The sequence below is a fragment of the Cydia fagiglandana genome, chromosome 19, assembly GCF_963556715.1.
Source record: "Cydia fagiglandana chromosome 19, ilCydFagi1.1, whole genome shotgun sequence".
Lineage (NCBI taxonomy): Eukaryota > Metazoa > Arthropoda > Insecta > Lepidoptera > Tortricidae > Cydia > Cydia fagiglandana.
The window spans coordinates 12180392-12200801 of NC_085950.1; the positions used below are offsets into that span (position 1 = coordinate 12180392).

Below are 20410 nucleotides of genomic sequence, written 5' to 3' on the forward strand. Positions count from 1 at the left end.
TGAACAAAAGTGTCACCGTTTGAGGAGTACAATCCATGTTTTAATTATTTGCTCGTGTTACAGGCCACACCCGGTATATGTCAATGACTAAAAAACACAAATAACTCACCCGCTGTACTCCAGGCGAACTATTAGCGCTGTCCATCTCGTTGGGCGCTCCGATGTCGGCGAGACTGTCCCTGCCCGCGGCCGCGCCTGCGGGCAGCGGAAACGTGAATACGGATGGCCGCCGACCATCTGCTTCAACAGTTGACGGATTAATATTGGGAATTTAATAGTATTGAAGCCAACACCTTTGCGATGACGTTAGTTCAAGCGTCGCTCGATGATCCCCAGCTGATGATTCCTATAAGCTGTTGTTGACTTGTTATACGTACACCTAAAATGATTTATAGTGAAGTGGGGTAAGAGGAATACCGACCGAGGCAAGAGGAATAGTCTGTTTTTAAGTGTTATTTTGCCTCAGTCTGGGTAAATTATGATTATGAACGTGAATACGGACGGCCGCCGACCATCTGCTTCAACAGTTGACGGATTAATATTGGGAATTTAATAGTGTTCAAGCTAACACCTTTGCGATGACGTTAGTTCAAGCGTCGCTCGATGATCCCACGCTGATGTGTCGATTCCTATATATAAGCTGTTGTTGACTTGTGATACACCTAAAATGATTTATAGTGAAGTGGGGAAAGGCTTGTAAGAGGCATACCGACGAGGCAAGAGGAATAGTCTGTTTTTAAGTGTTATTTTGCCTCAGACTGGGTAAATTATGATTATGAACGTGAATACTGACGGCCGCCGACCATCTGCTTCAACAGTTGACGGATTAATATTGGGAATTGAAAAGTATTCAAGCCAACACCTTTGATGCGATGACGTTAGTACAAGCGTCGCTCGATGATCCCACGCTGATGTGTCGATTCCTATATATAAGCTGTTGTTGACTTGTGATACACCTAAAATGATTTATAGTGAAGTGGGGAAAGGCTTGTAAGAGGCATACCGACGAGGCAAGAGGAATAGTCTGTTTTTAAGTGTTATTTTGCCTCAGACTGGGTAAATTATGATTATGAACGTGAATACTGACGGCCGCCGACCATCTGCTTCAACAGTTGACGGATTAATATTGGGAATTTAATAGGATTAAAGCCAACACCTTTGCGATGACGTTAGTTCAAGCGTCGCTCGATGATCCCCTGCTGATGATTCCTATAAGCTGTTGTTGACTTGTGATACACCTAAATTGATTTAAAGTGAAGTGGGGTGGGGCTTGTAAGAGGAATACCGACCGAGGCAAGAGGAATAATCTGTTTTTAAGTGTTATTTTGCCTCGGAATGGGTAAATTATGATTATGAGCGTGTATACTGACAGCCGCCGACCATCTGCTTCAACAGTTGACGGATTAATACTGGGAATTCAATAGTGTTCAAGCCAACCCCAGCAAACATTTTAAGTATTTTTTCCTAGGCTCGAAGAAGATTTTTCCAATTTAAGTGAAAATGACGTCCTAAGTCACCAATTATTTTACGTATTGTACACTTTTACTTCCAAGTCAAAATATAGGGATAATAAAACGTAAATTTCACTTCATAAATACACCATGAAGTCAGGGACTTAGGGGTTGAAAATAAGGCAAAATATTAGGTAAAATTAACCTTAAACCCTGACCAATAGGTCAAATCTACTAATAAGGTATTTTAGGTGTATTTGCGACGTAATTATTACTTATACGGGGACTATGAAGTCACGGACTTAATGGTTGAAAATAAGTCCTATTACTAGGTAAAATTAACTTCGTACCCTGACCAATAGGTCAAATATACTAATAAGGCCTTTTAGGTGTATATGCGACGTAATTATTTCTTATACGGAGACCATGAAGTCAGGGACTTTATGGTTGAAAATCTGTCGAAATATTAGGTAATATTAACTTCGAACCCTGACCAATAGGTCAAATGTACTAATAAGGCATTTTAGGTGTATATGCGACGTAATTATTTCTTATACGGGGACCATGAAGTCAGGGACTTAATGGTTGAAAATAAGTCGAAATATTAGGTAAAATTAACTGCAAAGTCTGACCAATAGGTCAAATGTACTAATAAGACATTTTAGGTGTATTTGCGACGTAATTATTTCTTATACGGAGACCTTTAGGTCGTCGATTTTATGTCGATTTAGCTACTAATTTTAGGTAAATGTTACTTAAAATAGATACCAAATTGCGACCATATAGTTAAAATCACTTGTAAAGTACTATCAATACCATAAGGTTGTGCCGCCATTTTCTTTCATTATAACGAGATGCTAAATATGAAATTGCATAACTTAAGTTGTTATATCTTGAATGGTGCCATCGCACGGTACTTCATTGTGCTAATATTCAAAATAAAACAATATTTTTGATCAAGTCAATACACTCACACACACAAATATTCAATTACAACACTCAATTACAAGCAAATATATGCATTTTGATTTTATAAAATGTTGAAAACTTAAATATTTCAAAAGCCCATCGATAGTTTTGTATGTAAACCTAACATACTGCACGAAAAAATTTTCTGTGCACTAGATTTCATCGTTCTTCATCAGCGTAATCGGCCTAAATTATTTTACATGACTTAGTGGCCGCCATTATCATTGCACAACTTAAAGTTGTTTTCTTGTTAGACATTAGACATTTTGTTTCTGAGTGAAAAGAATATATAAGCGTAAAATGTTTGTGTCTCTTTTTCTCTTCATCGCGTCTCATCTAAATATTGCCTCGCAGAGTAATTATATGGATAAAAATATGTCGCCATCACGTCTAAAGGTGGTAAAGAATACCAAATTAGTACATTTTCACTACGCGGCACGTCGTGGCGACGTCGAATCCACATCGGAAACATGACCTAGTGTTGACCTAATGGTTGTAATCACTAATTTACCGTCAATAAATACGTCGCCGGCACGTGCGTTTTTTCCCCATTTATGTCGCCGGCACCTGCCCACGACGTCGATTCGACGTGCCTCATTTTGGTCTCCTAAATTGTGCGACCTAAAATAGGTGCCTTTTTCGGAATATCGACCAAAAATGTTTGCTGGGACACCTTTGCGATGACGTTAGTACAAGCGTCGCTCGATGATCCCCAGCTGATGATTCCTATAAGCTGTTGCTGACTTGTTATACACCTAAATTGATTTAAAGTGAAGTGGGGTGGGGCTTGTAAGAGGAATACCGACCGAGGCAAGAGGAATAGTCTGTTTTTAAGTGTTATTTTGCCTCAGACTGGGTAAATTATGATTATGAACGTGAATACTGACGGCCTCCGACCATCTGCTTCAACAGTTGACGGATTAATATTGGGAATTTAATAGTATTGATGCTAACACCTTTGCGATGACGTTAGTACAAGCGTCGCTCGATGACCCCACGCTGATGAGTCGATTCCTAAATAAGCTGTTATTGGGGCAAGAGTGACATGATGACTTCATAAGTAAGTTTATTTCTCGTGACTTAGGGTAGTATTCTTCCTGTTCAATTTCTTTGTCCAATGTGTATTTGCGTCTCATATTTTGCTTAGTGAGAGAGTGAGACGCAACGCACGTGTGACCAAGAAATTGAAAGGTGGAAATACCAACCTTAGATGACCATAGTTATTATATGTACAACATATTATGATATTTGCTTGGCATATGTTATGTATGTATGTATGTATATGTATTACAGTTCATAATGATATAATGCCTGAAATTTTAGTCACAATTTATATGACTGTTACTATACTATGATGGTCCCTGTGGGTGGTATTCCATCTGTCTAATCTTTGTCTAATGTCATTGCGTTTCACTCTCTGATTAAGCATAATGTAAGACAAAATACAAATTGGACAAGAAATTGGACAGATGGACTACCAGAACAGTTTTTTAAAAATTCTTTTGGTTGGCCTTTTTCTCAATAAATGAATACGTGACTTTCCACGGCAAATGGTACCTTATGGCGGCTGGCGCTTACGTCACATAGCACCGCAAGAATATTGGAGCGGCGTTAATAATAGCGTAAGCGCCAACTGCCATAAAGTACCTTTAGCCGTGCGACGTCACATAATTATGTTAAGCTTCCAAAAAATTACCAAAAATCTTTTGACGTGACAGCAACTCGATATAAAAATAAACCGTCATAGGGATTATCATTCGACGCCAGAGGTATAGTGTGCTGTTAGATGTGTTAAATGTGTAAATAACATGTGTAACATGTATGGATGTGTAAGTACTGACCGGTCTCGAGCCAGCTGTGCCGGTGCGCCAGGCTGACGCCGCCCGCCACGTACGGCGACGGCGCCTGCAGCCGCGCCGCGTCCAGCCCCGACGCCTTCAGGCAGTCGCATAGCTCCATCTGCGTTTATAATCGCAGGTTAGTATCGTTCTGAGAAAAGGATGTTGAGGGCCACTTGCACCAACCCACTAACCCCGGCACAGGGCGGACACGCCATACATCAATAGTACATTATTGTCGAGCCTCGGAAGTAGCTACTTGCAGGCTGAGGATTCGTTTTAAACGACATTGGGAGTCCGTTTAATTGAATCCGAAGCCAGCAAGTAGCCTTCCAGCCCAATCATATATAGGGCTTTTCTCAAAAATGATGCAAGAAATATAAACATCATAGAAATATTTTACAAAAGCAACCTTCTTACGTATAATTTTTCACAGAAAACAGCCCTTGCCGCCTTTTTATAAAAAAAAAATAGAAGTGTATTTTTCATAGACTTATAATATATAGAGACGGTGTATCAGCGAGCTGTCACTGTTGCCACTTTTGTTTAGTGTACGATTAACAATGAGGCCCACGTTGCTGTAGCCATGTCGATAAAGTCATATCGATAAACTATCGACATTTCTTGCAATTTTAATTTTATTTCAAAGGCTTAACGATACCTAAAATGACCAAAAACGCTTTTATTCTTTATTGTGGTTATCAGATCACAATTTTATCGTCACGCCCCAGCAGGGAACCAAGGGAAAGTCCAGATATTTAATTAAAATACATAAATACCTCCTAAAATAGGTGTTCCGCAATAATTGAATTATATTATTATATTATAATATATTCATTATCCATTAGCATTTCAATTATGTTTATGTTTAACGAAGATATTGAAGCTTCAATTAATCGCTATTTCGTTCCGCTGTGTAGCGTTTATCGATATATAACATGATTACAATCGACTTTTCACATCCCTAAAACAGCACACATATACGCTTTTACGCACACATACACAGCCTGGGCGCATCAAGTAAGGCAACACTTGATTTGAAGTCCACCTTGTCAACAGTATGGTTGTCCTTTTTTGACAAACGGCATTTTTAAAAGAGCGAGGAGAGAGAAATGATTCTAGTTGCTGCGCCATGAAAGAGAACAGAAAACGTTGGGCCCTTGGTATTTTTCTGCCGAAAATACGCCAACCTATTCGAGACAGCTAAATAGTCGCGGAACTTATATCATCTGTTTGGTTGTTTAATGGGCCTTTGCCTTCATTTGATATGGCCATTTCAACTTTTAAAAAGTTTGGAACACGACAAATAATGGAATTTGTATGCAATATTGCAGTCCCAAAATCGAGACTGCAATATTTTTAACTTTTAATTTTTTGACTGACCATAAACTACACGCTTCGCGACCTATTGTTTAGACGGGAAAAACCACTTTGCCGTCCATTTATGAGAAAAAAATCATTTGCGTTTATATGTGTGCGCGGTACGTCTGTGGGTAAGTCGCTTTACTAGGAGGACGCCAGAAGTCCGCCAGATTCATGTCGCGGCCAGTCGCGGGGCGAGGTAATGCGAGTCGGGGCGGGGTGGTGCGTGGCCGTTCTGTATGATCATACTATTACTTATTCTGTGACCCGGGGTTAACCAGTTAAACCGTTAACCCGGTGTCAAATTATACTGCATGGTAACCGTGATACCAGCAAACAAAGAGTATTTTAGTAAATATTTTGCAGGTTCTGTAGAATAGGGTTTAGGTTAAGTTTATTTATTAATTATTCAAAAATGTTATTAGTTTGAGCACAAAAACAATTATGCGAAATGAGTTTTATGCGCAACATTACATTAGGGCACACTTGCACCATCTTATTAACCCGGGGTTACGCGGTTAAACCGTTAACCTAGTGTCAAATTGTACTGATAACTATGGTAACTCCAGGTTTAATCGGTTAGCCCCGGGTTAGTGGAACGGTGCAAGTGGGCCTAGGTCAATCAATTATTATGCGACATAATATAGACTCATATTTCCCACATGATTTTGAACTTTATATCAAATAGGGTCCAAATTTACATAATTTCTGACACGTTTACGCCTTGTAAGGCCCACTTGCACCATTCCACTAACCCGGGCTTAATCGGTTAAACTGTTAACACAGTGTCAAATTGTACTGGTATAGTTTGTAGTTTCCTAATAGAGCCCGACGGCTAATCCTATTGTCTATTGTTAAGTAAAACCGCTTGTGCCACGTGCCAAAACCACCTGCATAAAAAATGGTTTTACTTAACAATAGACAATAGGATTAGCCGTCGAGCTCTATTAGGAAACTACGAACTATAACCATGGTAACTCCATGGTTTAACCGGTTAACCCCGGGTTAGCGAATGGTGCAAGTGGCCCTAAAGGGTTAAGATTGCAAGTAATCATTGGATTTAGCCGTATATCGTAGACGTCTTTCGGCTGATATTACCTGATCGATCATGAGGTAAGGGAACTTGTTGGGCATCTTGGCCGGCGTGATGTCGTAGTCTTCCAACAGCGGTGGCAACAGGTGTGGTGCGTCCTCTCGCCGCGCTTCCACTATCTGTCGACAGAAAAAAAAACAAAAGTCAATACAAAGAGAATTTGAAATGTCTAACATAGGTACTAGGAAGCTATGGTTAATATACGTCAGATTATGTAATAGTTATTTGTTTTACAAACGTGCTCGTGCTAGATTGATACCTGAACCTGAGCAAGCGAAAGATTCCAAAATTGAACCACGAGCGTAGCGTTGCGAGGGTTTTAAAGCACGAGGGTTAAACAAAATTTGCCCCCGAGTGAAAAAAAATTCACCACACCAACCCAAAGCAAATATTAAATGTAAAATATGAAACAAAATCAAACCAAATCAAACCCAAATGAATGTTATTAAATATTTATCATCCAAAATCATAATTTAAAAGTCAATTCTACCAGCAAACATAAGAAAACCACTCAAAATTTACATTTGATTACTTTGCCTCACATGTGAATGAAATGCAACTTTGCTATCAGTGTTTCAAGTGCAAAGTAAGCCTTTCCGAGCTGGTGTGGTGAAAAAATATTTTCCATAATGTCAATGAGGAAAATGGGAACTACGTTTGTATAGAGAAGCGGCCGTCCCCTTTTCCTCTTAAATAAATGTTGAGATACCAGATTATGCCAAATCATTCGTCTTTCGCTGTTGTGGAACGAAATAGCTTGTCAAGATTACTGAATGTTGTCACATTCACTGTCACTGGTGTGACTGACCTTGAGCAGGTAGTCGTGGGCTCGGGTCCTGGGCAGCAGCAGCGCCAGCGAGATGCAGACGGCATGCAGCTGGCACTGCTGGCCCACGGTCAGCACGGGGTTCGTCAAGGCGGACTGCTGGATACTGCAAAACATAAGAAAATACCCTCAGATTATATTGGAGCCAGCTGAATTTATCACTACAGTTTATAAAACAAAGCAGGGCTTGAAATCGGTGTTTTTGTAAAACCCGAAATAGCCCAATATTTTTAATTATTTTATGCTCTTTACGTAGGACTGAATGATGTATTTAATTAACAAATTCGTATTATTAGATTGTCCCAGTAAAAATTTAATAATAAACCAAAGAACGGAGAAGAACATAATAATACCGGTATTTTTTGTATGAATAAAAAACCGGTTCCGACCCTTGAAACAAAGTCCCCCGCCGCGTCTGTCTGTTTGTGTGTATGTTTGCGATAAACTCAAAAACCACTGAACGGATTTTCATGCGGTTTTCTCCTGTCAATAGAGCGATTCTTGAGGAAGGTTTAGGTGTATAATTTGTTAAGATTTTGTATAACCCGTGCGAAGCCGGGGCGGGTCGCTAGTAAAAAATTAACATACAACTAAATTGTGGACCCTTTGAAATTTTGAAGTTAGTTAACCTTTTGATCGTCGGAGACGGCAATTGACGTCAACGGAAAATCGTGACAACGACGCCAAAGACGGCATTTGACGTCGATCGTTTTTTGATGAAAATCTACTGAAAAACATCCTACATTTATGTTGGCATCATATATTCACAAAACTAAATTTTACCTCCGTGGCGTCAGTGACACGGCAAATGTATGCGCCGTTTGGCGTTCAAAAGGTAAAAATCTTTTTTACTTACGCCAGTATGAGTTGCATGAAATCGCAGACAGTCTCCTCTGAGCCCAGTTCGATGATCAACAGCGCCAGTGTCGTGTAGATAGCCTCGATGTTCTCCAACGTGTTCGATTCCAGTTGAAGACCTAAACAATTAACATACAGATTTAAGGGCCCCCCACATCTGGCGTCTTTCGAGCGTCGGCGTCTACAATTCTATGGCCGACGTCGACGCAACGTCGACGCAGCGTCGACGCAACTGCGCAGCGACGTCATTTTCCATAGCGCTGGACCGACGCCGACAGACGCCGACGCTCGAAAGACGCCAGATGTGGGGGGGCCCTAAGCCTCATTAACGTTATTTTTAAGAACTATACGCTGCTGTGTACGACATAGGCCACGGAGACTGCTTACCATCAGGCGGGCCAAATGCTTGTTTGTCACCGACGTAGTATTAAAAAGCGGTAACTGTGCCTACGCCAGATCTTGGGGTTTCAATGCCAAAGAGACCTCCGGAGTTTTTAGTATGCAACCGATCACCAGTGATCGGCACGACCCGTGCCGCATGGTGTCAATGACCTCAATCATTATGTTAATATGGATATTCCCTGGGATTGGTCATAAACGCAAACAATAGAAAACACGATAGTGACCTTCGAAATGCCAGGTAGTAGTAGCCAGGTAGGGAAAAGGGTTTTCATGCACTTCGAATGATTATATTTTAACACTTAAGTACATGTTTTATATGAGTGCACGTAATATTTTACGCAGTATAAAATAAAACCAAAGTTTATATTTTCTTTAAGGTGGTTCGCTTTTCATACAAAATTCAATCAAAGCTCATTAAGTAACTACACACTATTAGTACACAAATATTTCCGCATTTATCTTCTTTCGAATATTCGTTTGCGCGAAATTAACAGGAAAACAATGTTTCATACAGAAATCATGCAAAAATCATAGTTAACTTTTCATCAATTTTACGTATGTATGTGTCACAAATGTCGTGTACAGATACATTTGCGACGTTGCCATACCATTTCCGACGTTGCCGGGCTGACCACGGCTCGAATTTGGAGTGCCGTCATGTTTAGTGCAATTTTGTTGACACTGATATTTGACAGGTAGTTAATTGACCTAAGCGAGAAGTTCGTCAGCTTAGCTAAGAACTATCATGGCGTGTTATGCAAACAGTCGCTTTTTTGCTTGCAAACGGAAGATTCCCGGTTCGATCCCCAGTCATTGTATGCTGGAACATAACTTTTTGTATTTTTGTTACACCTAAATTTGGTATTGTTTTTTTATTTTTATTTAATTTTTCTTATTATCATAAATAGATTATTAAGTATGGGCTACACGTATTCTTTTATTTTTACAAAGATAATTAGAAATTATACTCTTCCTAATCTCTCTGATTTTTACAATCAGGACTTCCTCACTGCAATAAAAACCGGGCAAGTGCGAGTCGGACTCGCGCACGAAGGGTTCCGTGCCATAATGCAAAAAAAAAAACAAAAAAAAGCAAAAAAAAACGGTCACCCATCCAAGTACTGACCACTCCCGACGTTGCTTAACTTTGGTCAAAAATCACGTTTGTTGTATGGGAGCCCCATTCAAATCTTTATTTTATTCTGTTTTTAGTATTTGTTAATTGTTATAGCGGCAACAGAAATACATCATCTGTGAAAATTTCAATTGTCTAGCTATTACGGTTCGTGAGATACAGCCTGGTGACAGACGGACGGACGGACGGACGGACAGCGAAGTCTTAGTAATAGGGTCCCGTTTTACCCTTTGGGTACGGAACCCTAAAAAGAAGTGTATAAAATTTCCTGTGGTTAAAAATAATGGATTTTGTCTATGAATGAAAAACACAATTATTACTATAGTTTGTTTTTTTTAGCATTAGAAATAAGGTAAACAATCTTGACGTGTCTTTTAATTGAAAAACACATTTTAAAAATAAGTTACGGCAAATATGTAACAATTATAAATCTAATACGATCATTTATATTCTTCTGCTTTCATAAGTAATCGTTTTTAGGGTTCCGTACCCAAAGTGTAAAACGGGACCCTATTACTAAGACTTCGCTGTCCGTCCGTCCGTCCGTCCGTCCGTCTGTCACCAGGCTGTATCTCACGAACCGTGCTTAGACAGTTGAAATTTTCACAGATGATGTATTTCTGTTGCCGCTATAACAACAAATACTAAAAACAGAATAAAATAAATATCTAAATGGGGCTCCCATACAACAAACGTGATTTTTGACCAAAGTTAAGCAACGTCGGGAGGGGTCAGTACTTGGATGGGTGACCGTTTTCTTTTTGCTTTTTTTTGTTGTTTTTTTTGCATTATGGTACGGAACCCTTCGTGCGCGAGTCCGACTCGCACTTGCCCGGTTTTTGATTTTTAAAAAACCTGATAACACTGAGTATGTGGGGGAAGCGCTGCTGGCCTAGCGGAAAGCAATTCGGAGGTCGCGGGTTCTAACCCCGGCTTGTACCAATGATTTTTCGAACTTTTGTACGAAATAGCATTTGATACCTACCTATTTATACACCGATACCTATTTTTCGGTGAAAGAAAACAATGTGAGGAAACCGGACTAATCCAAATAAGTTTACTCTCTGGGTTGGAAGGTCAGGGCAGTCGATTTCGTAAAAACTAGTGCGCATGCCAATTCTGGGATTAGTTGCCAAGCGGAGATTGAATATCTGGGAGACCGACCAAAGCTTACAAAACATAAAAACTCAAAAATGCGCGTTTTCTCATAGACCTAGCTAAGAGATCAAACCCCTTATAGCAAATTTCATCGAAATCGTTAGAGCCGTTTCTGATACCATCCAAATATATAAATAAATAATTATATATCTAATAATTGCTCGTTTAAAGGTAAGATAACACAAAGGAGAAACAAAAAGAAATTACCTACTCGCACCAGTCTTGAACCCCAATCCTCTTGCACGTATTTCCACGAACATACCGTTACGCTATTGCAACATACTTACGTTGTGTGAAATTGTCTACTACAAGGATCACGGAAACACTGTTTGCATGTGTGAGTAATAGTAGGAAAAAGCGTGACAGCAACACTCCGTCGAATTAAAAAGGTGGTTTTTGCACAATGAAGTATTCAATGTTTATTTTAATAGTTCAATATTTACTTAAAGAGTGCGCGAAACATACTTTTAAGTATACAAATACCAAGACCATTTCACAAAAAAATAAAATCTGAAATTTTGCAAAAGTGGTGCCATCTAGCGAGAGTTAAGTTTTGAGTAACCTAGGCGAACCACCTTAATGAAAAATGATACATTTTATGATTTTATTAAATATTCTGACTTCTATTTACAAATACATAACTCTTAATTTTTGCGAATCTTGTCATGTCCATATTATTATTTCCTCTTTGAATCCCGCGGTGTGTCGCGGGTCGTGCAGATCACTGCCGATCACAGAAGGATCTTTTAGGATTCTAAACCGAGGCATAAGAGTGCTCACTCCGCGATTTCGTCGCTTTGCAACAGGTAGCTAAAAAGTACATCCGTTCCACACCAATTTTGGTGGCTAGCCATAAGCCGCCGCTGTCGCCACCAAGCGGCTATATCTGTCCTGATCGTAACAGACGCGTTTTGTTAGAGAGTGAGTCTTCTGTAGCTAGTACTATTATTTATTCTGTGACTGAGGACTCACCGTCGTAGAGAGAGCTAAATATAACATAGCCGTGTTTGCTGATGAAGATGAGGTCTGGGCGGGAACACTTCTCTATCGTCAGCCCGAGTTCCGCGTACGCCAGCCTGCAAATACAAATACATAGTTAACCTTTTGAACGCCACAGACGGCAATTGACGTCAACGCAAAATCGTGACAACGACGCCAAAGACGGCATTTGACGTCGATCGTTTTTTGATGAAAAACACCCCACTTTTAGGTTAGCATTATTTATTCACAAGACTAAATTTTACCCCCGTGGCGTCAGTGGCACGTGGATGTGCCGACAAATGGATGCGCCGTTTGGCGTTCAAAAAATCACAATCTGACCTGCTAGCATGATTTGCGTTCTCGCGCGCGACTCCAAATATCTAGCGCGACTTCAAGTATGGACTCGCGCGCGAGAACGCAACTCATGCTAGTCCGCCTGAGGCTCTACCGCGAAACAAGAAAATCTAAATTTCGTTATCTAACCTCTCTATCACTCTTGCATAATATTCTAGCGATAAAGAGGCAGATAGCAAAATTTCGATTTTTATTTTCCCCTTTGTAAACAAATCTGTCAAAAACAGTAGCGACACTTCTGCCATCTAGTGTCAAGTAGCGGCACTGATAGTTCCACTACTTGACGCTAGATGTCGACTACGAAATAACGCGCGTTTTGGTAAGAAAATTTATTTATGGAGTTTACCACTCTTTCTTTACTTAATTTAGTTTTTGGTAAAAATTTCATTTTTGGTACAAGCTTTTATCGCTGACTGTACTTTTCTTATGACAGACAACTAATACTCACCGAGAAAATTCTAAAAACCCCTAACACAATTGGGTTGTTTCATCACAGGGTTCCTATGGCCACCTCCTGTCTCCATCATCAGATCAGCTCGATGGTACCACAACATTGCATTGTCATCCGATTTATACATGCATGCAAAATTTTAGCTCAATCGGAAACCGGGAAGTGGATCAAATTTAACTTGCAAGATTTGATTACAGACCGATAAACAAACAACGGTCAGGTGAAAGTAAATAAAAGCTTGTAATTACTCTATGCTTTTACTCACGTTGGCGTCTGCAAATTATGTGCGTTCTGCCTTCTATCGAGTAGTGTGTGTAGTATGCGCTGCAGCAACGCTCGTGTGGCAGGCTCCCCTGCGCCCGATAGACGGAGTAAAGCGTCCAGGAACGCCGCTGGGAACGCTTTGCTCAGCTCGCTCGTCTTGTATGTTGTGCCCACCTGAAAACATACAGATTTGTAAAGAAATTGATGCTAATTTAGTATAATGGACAACAAACAGGTATGTAAAGATATATCTTTATAATGATTAATAATAGAGATGGACCGAATATTCGGTAATTATTCGGTGTTCGGCATATTCGGCAAGGTTTCCAATTTCCGTATTCGGCCGAATTATTCGGTTAAAGTGCCAAATATTCGGCAAATATTTTTTACCATGTTTGTCTTGTAAAATCTAAGCTCCTCCTCAACTTATGATGAGAATGAAGAGACATGTTGAATCCATATAGGATGTTTTAAGAGTGTTTAAAATTTCCCCCTTTTTTTCTTGATGACTCAGGCCAGTAAAGTACCAGGCTACCATAAGGCAGTTGCAGGTATATTACCTTGAGCAGCGACTTGAGCAGAATATTGCATGCGTCCGCCTTGCTGCTCTTGCCCTGCCGGTGGCTGCTGGGGATCTTGCTGACGATGAACACAAGTACCAGGCTACCATGAATCAGTTGTAGGTATATCACCTTGAGCAGCGACTTCAGTAGGATACTCTGCAGCATGGCGTCCGCCTTGCTGCTCTTGCCCTGCCGCTGGCTGCTGGGGATCTTGCTGACGATGAACACAAGTACCAGGCTACCATGAGTCAGATGTAGGTATATCACATTGAGCAGCGATTTGAGTAGGATACTCAGCAGCATGGCGTCCGCCTTGCTGCTCTTGCTCTGCCGCTGGCTGCTGGGGATCTTGCTGATGATGAACACAAGTACCAGGCTACCATAAATCAGTTGTAGGTATATCACCTTGAGCAGCGACTTGAGCAGGATACTCTGCAGCATGGCGTCCGCCTTGCTGCACTTGCCCTGCCGCTGGCTGCCGGGGATCTTGCTGACGATGAACACAAGTACCAGGCTACCATAAATCAGTTGTAGGTATATCACCTTGAGCAGCGACTTGAGCAGGATACTCTGCAGCATGGCGTCCGCCTTGCTGCTCTTCCCCTGCCGCTGGCTGCTGGGGATCTTGCTGACGATGAACACAAGTACCAGGCTACCATAAATCAGTTGTAGGTATATCACCTTGAGCAGCGACTTGAGCAGGATACTCTGCAGCATGGCGTCCGCCTGGCTGCTCTTCCCCTGCCGCTGGCTGCTGGGGATCTCGCTGACGATGAACACAAGTACCAGGCTACCATAAATCAGTTGTAGGTATATCACCTTGAGCAGCGACTTGAGCAAGATACTCTGCAGCATGGCGTCCGCCTTGCTGCTCTTGCCTTGCCGCTGGCTGCTGGGAATCTTGCTGACGATGAACACAAGTACCAGGTTACCATGAATCAGTTGTAGGTATATCACCTTGAGCAGCGACTTGAGTAGAATACTCTGCAGCATGGCGTCCGCCTGGCTGCTCTTCCCCTGCCGCTGGCTGCTGGGGATCTCGCTGACGATGAACGCAAGTACCAGCCAACCATGAATCAGTTATAGGTATATCACCTTGAACAGCGACTTGAGCAGGATACTCTGCAGCATGGCGTCCGCCTTGCTGCTCTTGCCCTGCCGCTGGCTGCTGGGAATCTTGCTGACGATGAACACAAGTACCAGGCTACCATGAATCAGTTGTAGGTATATCATCTTGAGCAGGATACTCTGCAGCATGGCGTCCGCCTTGATGCTTTTCTCCTGCCGCTGGCTGCTGGGGATCTCGCTGACGATGAACACAAGTACCAAGCGACCATGAATCTTACTTACTTACTTACTTGGTTGGCGCGATGACCCAAAATGAGTCTTGGCCTCCAACACAAGAGCACCATGAATCAGTTGTAGGTATATCACCTTGCTTTGCAGCATAGCGTCCGCCTTGCTGCTCTGCTTTGCTGCTTGCGACGAAGAACATAAATACCAGGCTACCATGAATTAGTTGCGGGGTATATCACCTTGAGCAGCGACTTGAGTAGTATACTCTGCAGCATGGCGTCCGCCTTGCTGCTCTTGCCTTGCCGCTGGCTGCTGGGGATCTTGCTGACGATGAACATCATGATGTCGATCTTCTGGAAGTCGGGGAGGTGGTCAGCGAACTCTCCAAGGGCGTTGATGAGGGCCTCTTGATATAGCTTCTCGTCGGTTTCTTTCTATAATTAGAGAAAAAGGCTGTCAGTATGTAAATCATACACCTTACAAAACAAAGTCCCCCCGCCGCGTCTGTCTGTTTGTGTTTATGTATTTTCGCGATAAACTCGAAAACTACTGAACGGATTTTTATGCGGATATCACCTATCAATAGAGTGATTCTTGAAGAAGGTTTTGGTGTATAATTTGTTAAGGTTTTGTGTAACCCGTACGAAGCCGGGGCGGGTCGCTAGTTAAAAATAATGTTGAAAATCAGTGCCTCGTTATACTCGTATTGTTAGCGGTCATCACAAGAGTGACTTTTAATATGATATGCCCAGCAGAATTCCTTTCTTTTCAAAACGAAATTCTTCTAACGATTTACGTTGCAAGGCGTGCAAATACATGCATACATAAACTGTAAAAACTAAACCCCTTCTTCAGCAATCGGGATTCATCACAAAAAAAAGAAAAACACTTAAACAATATAACTATTAATATGATAACTTCCATAACCTAATAATTTCACTCACCTCAGAATCTCTGGCCACAGAAGCTCGGAGGTTGGTGAGCAGGTTGTTGATAATTTCCAAAACCGATGGACCTGTAATTGAATAGTATGTTACAATAATTATTTATTTACTAAACCCCGGTCCGAGCAGCTTACCTTATAGTTCGTTTTTTTTAGCATTAGAAAGAACTTGAAAGAAGGTAAGTGATTTTGACAAGTCTTTTAATTGAAAAACACTTTTTAACAAGTGCGAGTCGGACTCGCGCACGAAGGGTTCCGTACCATAATGCAAAAAAAAAAAAACAAAAAAAAGCAACAAAAAAACGGTCACCCATCCAAGTACTGACCACTTCCGACGTTGCTTAACTTTGGTCAAAAATCACGTTTGTTGTATGGGAGCCCCATTTAAATCTTTATTTTATTCTGTTTTTAGTATTTGTTGTTATAGCGGCAACAGAAATACATCATCTGTGAAAATTTCAACCGTCTAGCTATCACGGTTCGTGAGATACAGCCTGGTGACAGACGGACGGACGGACGGACGGACGGACGGACAGCGAAGTCTTAGTAATAGGGTCCCGTTTTACCCTTTGGGTACGGAACCCTAAAAATCAATAACTATTACTTATGAAAGCAGAAGACTATAAAAGATCGTATTAGATTCATAATTGTTACATATTTACCGTAACTTATTTTTAAAATGTGTGTTTTCAATTAAAAGACACATCAAGATTGTTTACCTTATTTCTAATGCTAAAAAAAAACGAACTATAGTAAGGCCGCGGAGTTTGTTCCTAACGCCATTGTATGTCGCCTAAAACTTCACATGACATTCACATGATAGATGGATTTACCCGAGTTTGAAGTTAAGCGACTCATTTGTTTTTTCCACATGTTGTATTTGAGCTCATGTGTGTCTGTGTACCGCAAAACTAGCGTTACTTTGACCCAATGGAGGGTAACTTTAACCCACATGAAAACCTCATTTAAGGGTCTAATAAAAAACATAAAAACGTCAAAGGTTAGCTAAAAGCAACCTCATGGCATATTTCCATAATTATAGTGCAATAATATAACCTGGACCGAGTAAATCTCAACGGCCAAAGTTACCCTCCGGGGCTAAAGTAACCCGACTCTACGGTATATGACTCACCGACGCTGTCTCCGGCGGCGATAGCGACAATATTGCTGAGCACGCCGGCGCGCGCGGCCCTCACCCTGGTGCGGGCTCGCGGGTCGTTGCCGGCCCCACCGGCCGCGTCTAAATGCTGCATCAGCGCTTCTACCACGCTGTATGAATATTGCGCCTGAAACAAAGAAATGTTTACATGAAAACTTTCACACCACTATCATGTATAGTAACCGCTGTAAGTCTAGAGTTAGACTAATAAAAGTGTGCAGCGACTTTGATAGCCCACATAGTGCAAGTGTTATTTTAAACGTCTAATTTCTATGAAATTATTTCTATAAATAAGACTTTCACTGCGTGGGCTGTCAACATTGCTGCAGACTTTTTTTGGCTTAGCTCTATCCCTAATGAGGTCAAACATGCGACGTTCGACACAGATGGCGCTGGAATGAAACGGTTCAAAGTTACAAGATTTTTTTTTTGTAAATAACGAACGAAAAAATTCTCTTCTCTATTTACTCAAATGCTTATAATTAATTGTCAGTCTCCTTTATTTACTAGACTTTAACCCCCGAAGACCACTATTAATGCAAAGTACTCACTTGTATGGAAAACATGATGATTTTGAAAGTATGTACGGCGAAGTCGTTCGGAACCCAAAGCTCGTGTCGATCGAAATGCCTGAAACAAGCACACATATTAAAACAAAGGCAAATAAAATATTGTTAATAATTACTGAAAATTGTGTTAACCCAGGTGAAACGCTTGTTCATGCGTGGATATTATAGTTATAGCACGGCATGGCATTCTGTCGAGTCAAATAAACCCCCTGCGAAATCCGGCATTAAACTGGCTTAAAAAACCTTAAAGATGCTTAAATTTCTCCCAAAAAGTACCAGGGTCACATGAAACGGCAGGAGCTTACGTGAGCACTGGTCGTAGTACGCTACGAATGTGTCCGAAGGAGGCGCGGCCGACTAACTCCCGAAGACACGATACAACTAGCCGCGGCGGTGTCTTACTCCGTCTTATAACAGCTACAACTGAATGTTGACCTTATCTTGTTGCAATAAGGTTCACTAAAGGACTACACAAACAGTAAGAGCTGCGTCCTAGGGGCTCCTTATTAGGCAGTTCAGTCAGTTGCCGTTATTACGTTTGTCATAAAATTGAAGTGGACTATGGTAACTATATGTCACCACCTGTCATTCTGTCGAGTCAAATAGACCTCCTTTGAAACCCTATAGTCTCCAGTCATCATAGCGTCTCATAATCGGCATTAAACTGGCTAAAAATTTCTTAAAATGCCCTAATATTCTCCCAATAAAAAACCGGGCAAGTGCGAGTCGGACTCGCGCACGAAGGGTTCCGTACCATAAAGCAAAAAAAAAACGGAAAAAATGCAAAAAGAAAACGGTCACCCATCCAAGTACTGACCACGCCCGACGTTGCTTAACTTTGGTCAAAAATCACGTTTGCTGTATGGGAGCCCCACTTAAATCTTTATTTTATTCTGTTTTTAGTATTTTTTGTTATAGCGGCAACAGAAATACATCATCTGTGAAAATTTCAACTGTCTAGCTATCACGGTTCGTGAGATACAGCCTGGTGACAGACAGACGGACAGACGGACGGACAGCGAAGTCTTAGTAATAGGGTCCCGTTTTACCCTTTGGGTACGGAACCCTAAAAAGTACCAGGGTCTCATGAAACAGCGGGAGCTTACGTGAGCACTGGTCGTAGTACGCTACGAATGTGTCCGAAGGAGGCGCGGCCGACTAACTCCCGAAGACACGCCTCGGCGAGGCGAGGCGGGGTGTCTTCTACTCCGTCTTGTGTGTCTGTGTCCATGCAGGATAGGGTCTCGTATTTTTCTGCACTCTGAAAGAAATGGCAACCGTTTTGATCGTAATAGAAGTAGTATTTAATTACATAAAAAATAAGTGTCAACAGTTCATGGTACGCTCTATTACCGGCTGTATGTACTGTTATTATGTACCGGCTGTATATTAGACAGATATCTACATTAATCAATTCAAACTAACTCTAATTAGCAAGTAACAGATTGAAGTGCCACAAAATATTTATGATGACACTTTCATACTTTGTCTCTGGAAAATTACTGTAGAAGAGCAAGAGGGAGGCCAACTTAGAAGAAAAAGCCGTGTGAAACTGTATACATACTACTTTAAATGTAAATAAGACAATTTTAATGCGTTGTTTTATTACAATGTTCTAATGTCAACTCTCTATAAGCCAAGCTCTATAAGCTCTATAAGCCAGTGCTGTCAAACTGGTTTAACATGACAGACATTCAGACGTACTCTATGAGAGTAACTACTGATGAAACTCACCGTACTCTCTATCTCCGTTTGGATAGAATAGAGGGTAGAGGGAGGGAGCTTATAGAGCATGTATAAGTCTAAATCTAAACAGTTGTCAGGCAATAATCATCATCATCATCTCAGCCATAAGACGTCCACTGCTGAACATAGGCCTCCCCCTTACATAGGCCTCCCCCTTATATTAAGCAATAATCACCTGCATATTATAGAGCAGAGAAGGCACAATTTTATCCATATGCTGGGCCTCCCATATGTTCTCCACTAGGTCGTCGGATACCGTTTTTCTAATCACGCCCTGGAACAAATAATTCATATTTAACTCGTAATGACGAGGCCATCAGATATATCGGAGTGGCCAAGGTGCTCACAAGGATCTTTTGGGCACCTCCCCTGGACACAAACACGAATCGTTTTCCCACACATCAAAATGACTCATAAGTAATTTTGACGTAAGGACAAATATTTAACCGAGCGAAGCGAAGCGAAGCGAAGCGTCAACGTTTCAGCTTGGGAACACATGCTTTCGTATATCTGACTGTCCAGCTGTTCTCCTCAACAGGTCGTATTCTCAACAGATAATCGTGAAATTTTATAAGCAAGTTTGATAATTACATGAATTTTTCAAAATGTCGGAGTTTTGGTGGTTTGTGTGAATGTTTTAATAATATTAAGTTACCTGCAAGCCTTGTATGCCGGCGAGTCGTATCTTGTCCCTCATCGTCTTGTCATTGTGGTTGCTGTGGCACATCGCCGAGAACTTGGATACGAAGAAGTCGTAGCGACGATGGTACGACGGCGTGTCTTCTTCGATATTTGCGAAGCGGACGAACTGTAATCAATAAATATTAGGATATTACAATAGGTACAATACTCTTTATTGCACACCTCACATACGTAGTTTACAATATATGAGCAGCAGCATAAATGTTTATTTGGCAGGTAATCTTTATTAGGTAGGGTTACTAAGGATTAGCCGTCGGGACCAGCTACAAATCGATAGACTATACGCGTTA

General features: G+C 41.2%; 1 protein-coding gene across 1 annotated transcript in view; it reads right to left on the reverse strand.

Annotated features, from left to right (window-relative positions):
• The window catches only part of LOC134673930 (protein EFR3 homolog cmp44E), a 40778-nt gene that overhangs the window by 14634 nt on the left and 5734 nt on the right, over positions 1 to 20410 (reverse strand). The window contains exons 4-17 of the mRNA XM_063531972.1: positions 20074 to 20226; positions 19594 to 19692; positions 18779 to 18933; positions 17655 to 17733; positions 17077 to 17230; positions 15946 to 16016; positions 15241 to 15435; positions 13144 to 13316; positions 12065 to 12168; positions 8396 to 8516; positions 7522 to 7645; positions 6719 to 6832; positions 4262 to 4379; positions 110 to 195 (exon numbers count right to left, since the gene is read on the reverse strand). Coding sequence (XP_063388042.1) covers positions 110 to 195; positions 4262 to 4379; positions 6719 to 6832; positions 7522 to 7645; positions 8396 to 8516; positions 12065 to 12168; positions 13144 to 13316; positions 15241 to 15435; positions 15946 to 16016; positions 17077 to 17230; positions 17655 to 17733; positions 18779 to 18933; positions 19594 to 19692; positions 20074 to 20226 — 1746 coding nt within the window. The remainder of the gene's footprint in view (positions 1 to 109; positions 196 to 4261; positions 4380 to 6718; positions 6833 to 7521; positions 7646 to 8395; positions 8517 to 12064; positions 12169 to 13143; positions 13317 to 15240; positions 15436 to 15945; positions 16017 to 17076; positions 17231 to 17654; positions 17734 to 18778; positions 18934 to 19593; positions 19693 to 20073; positions 20227 to 20410) is intronic.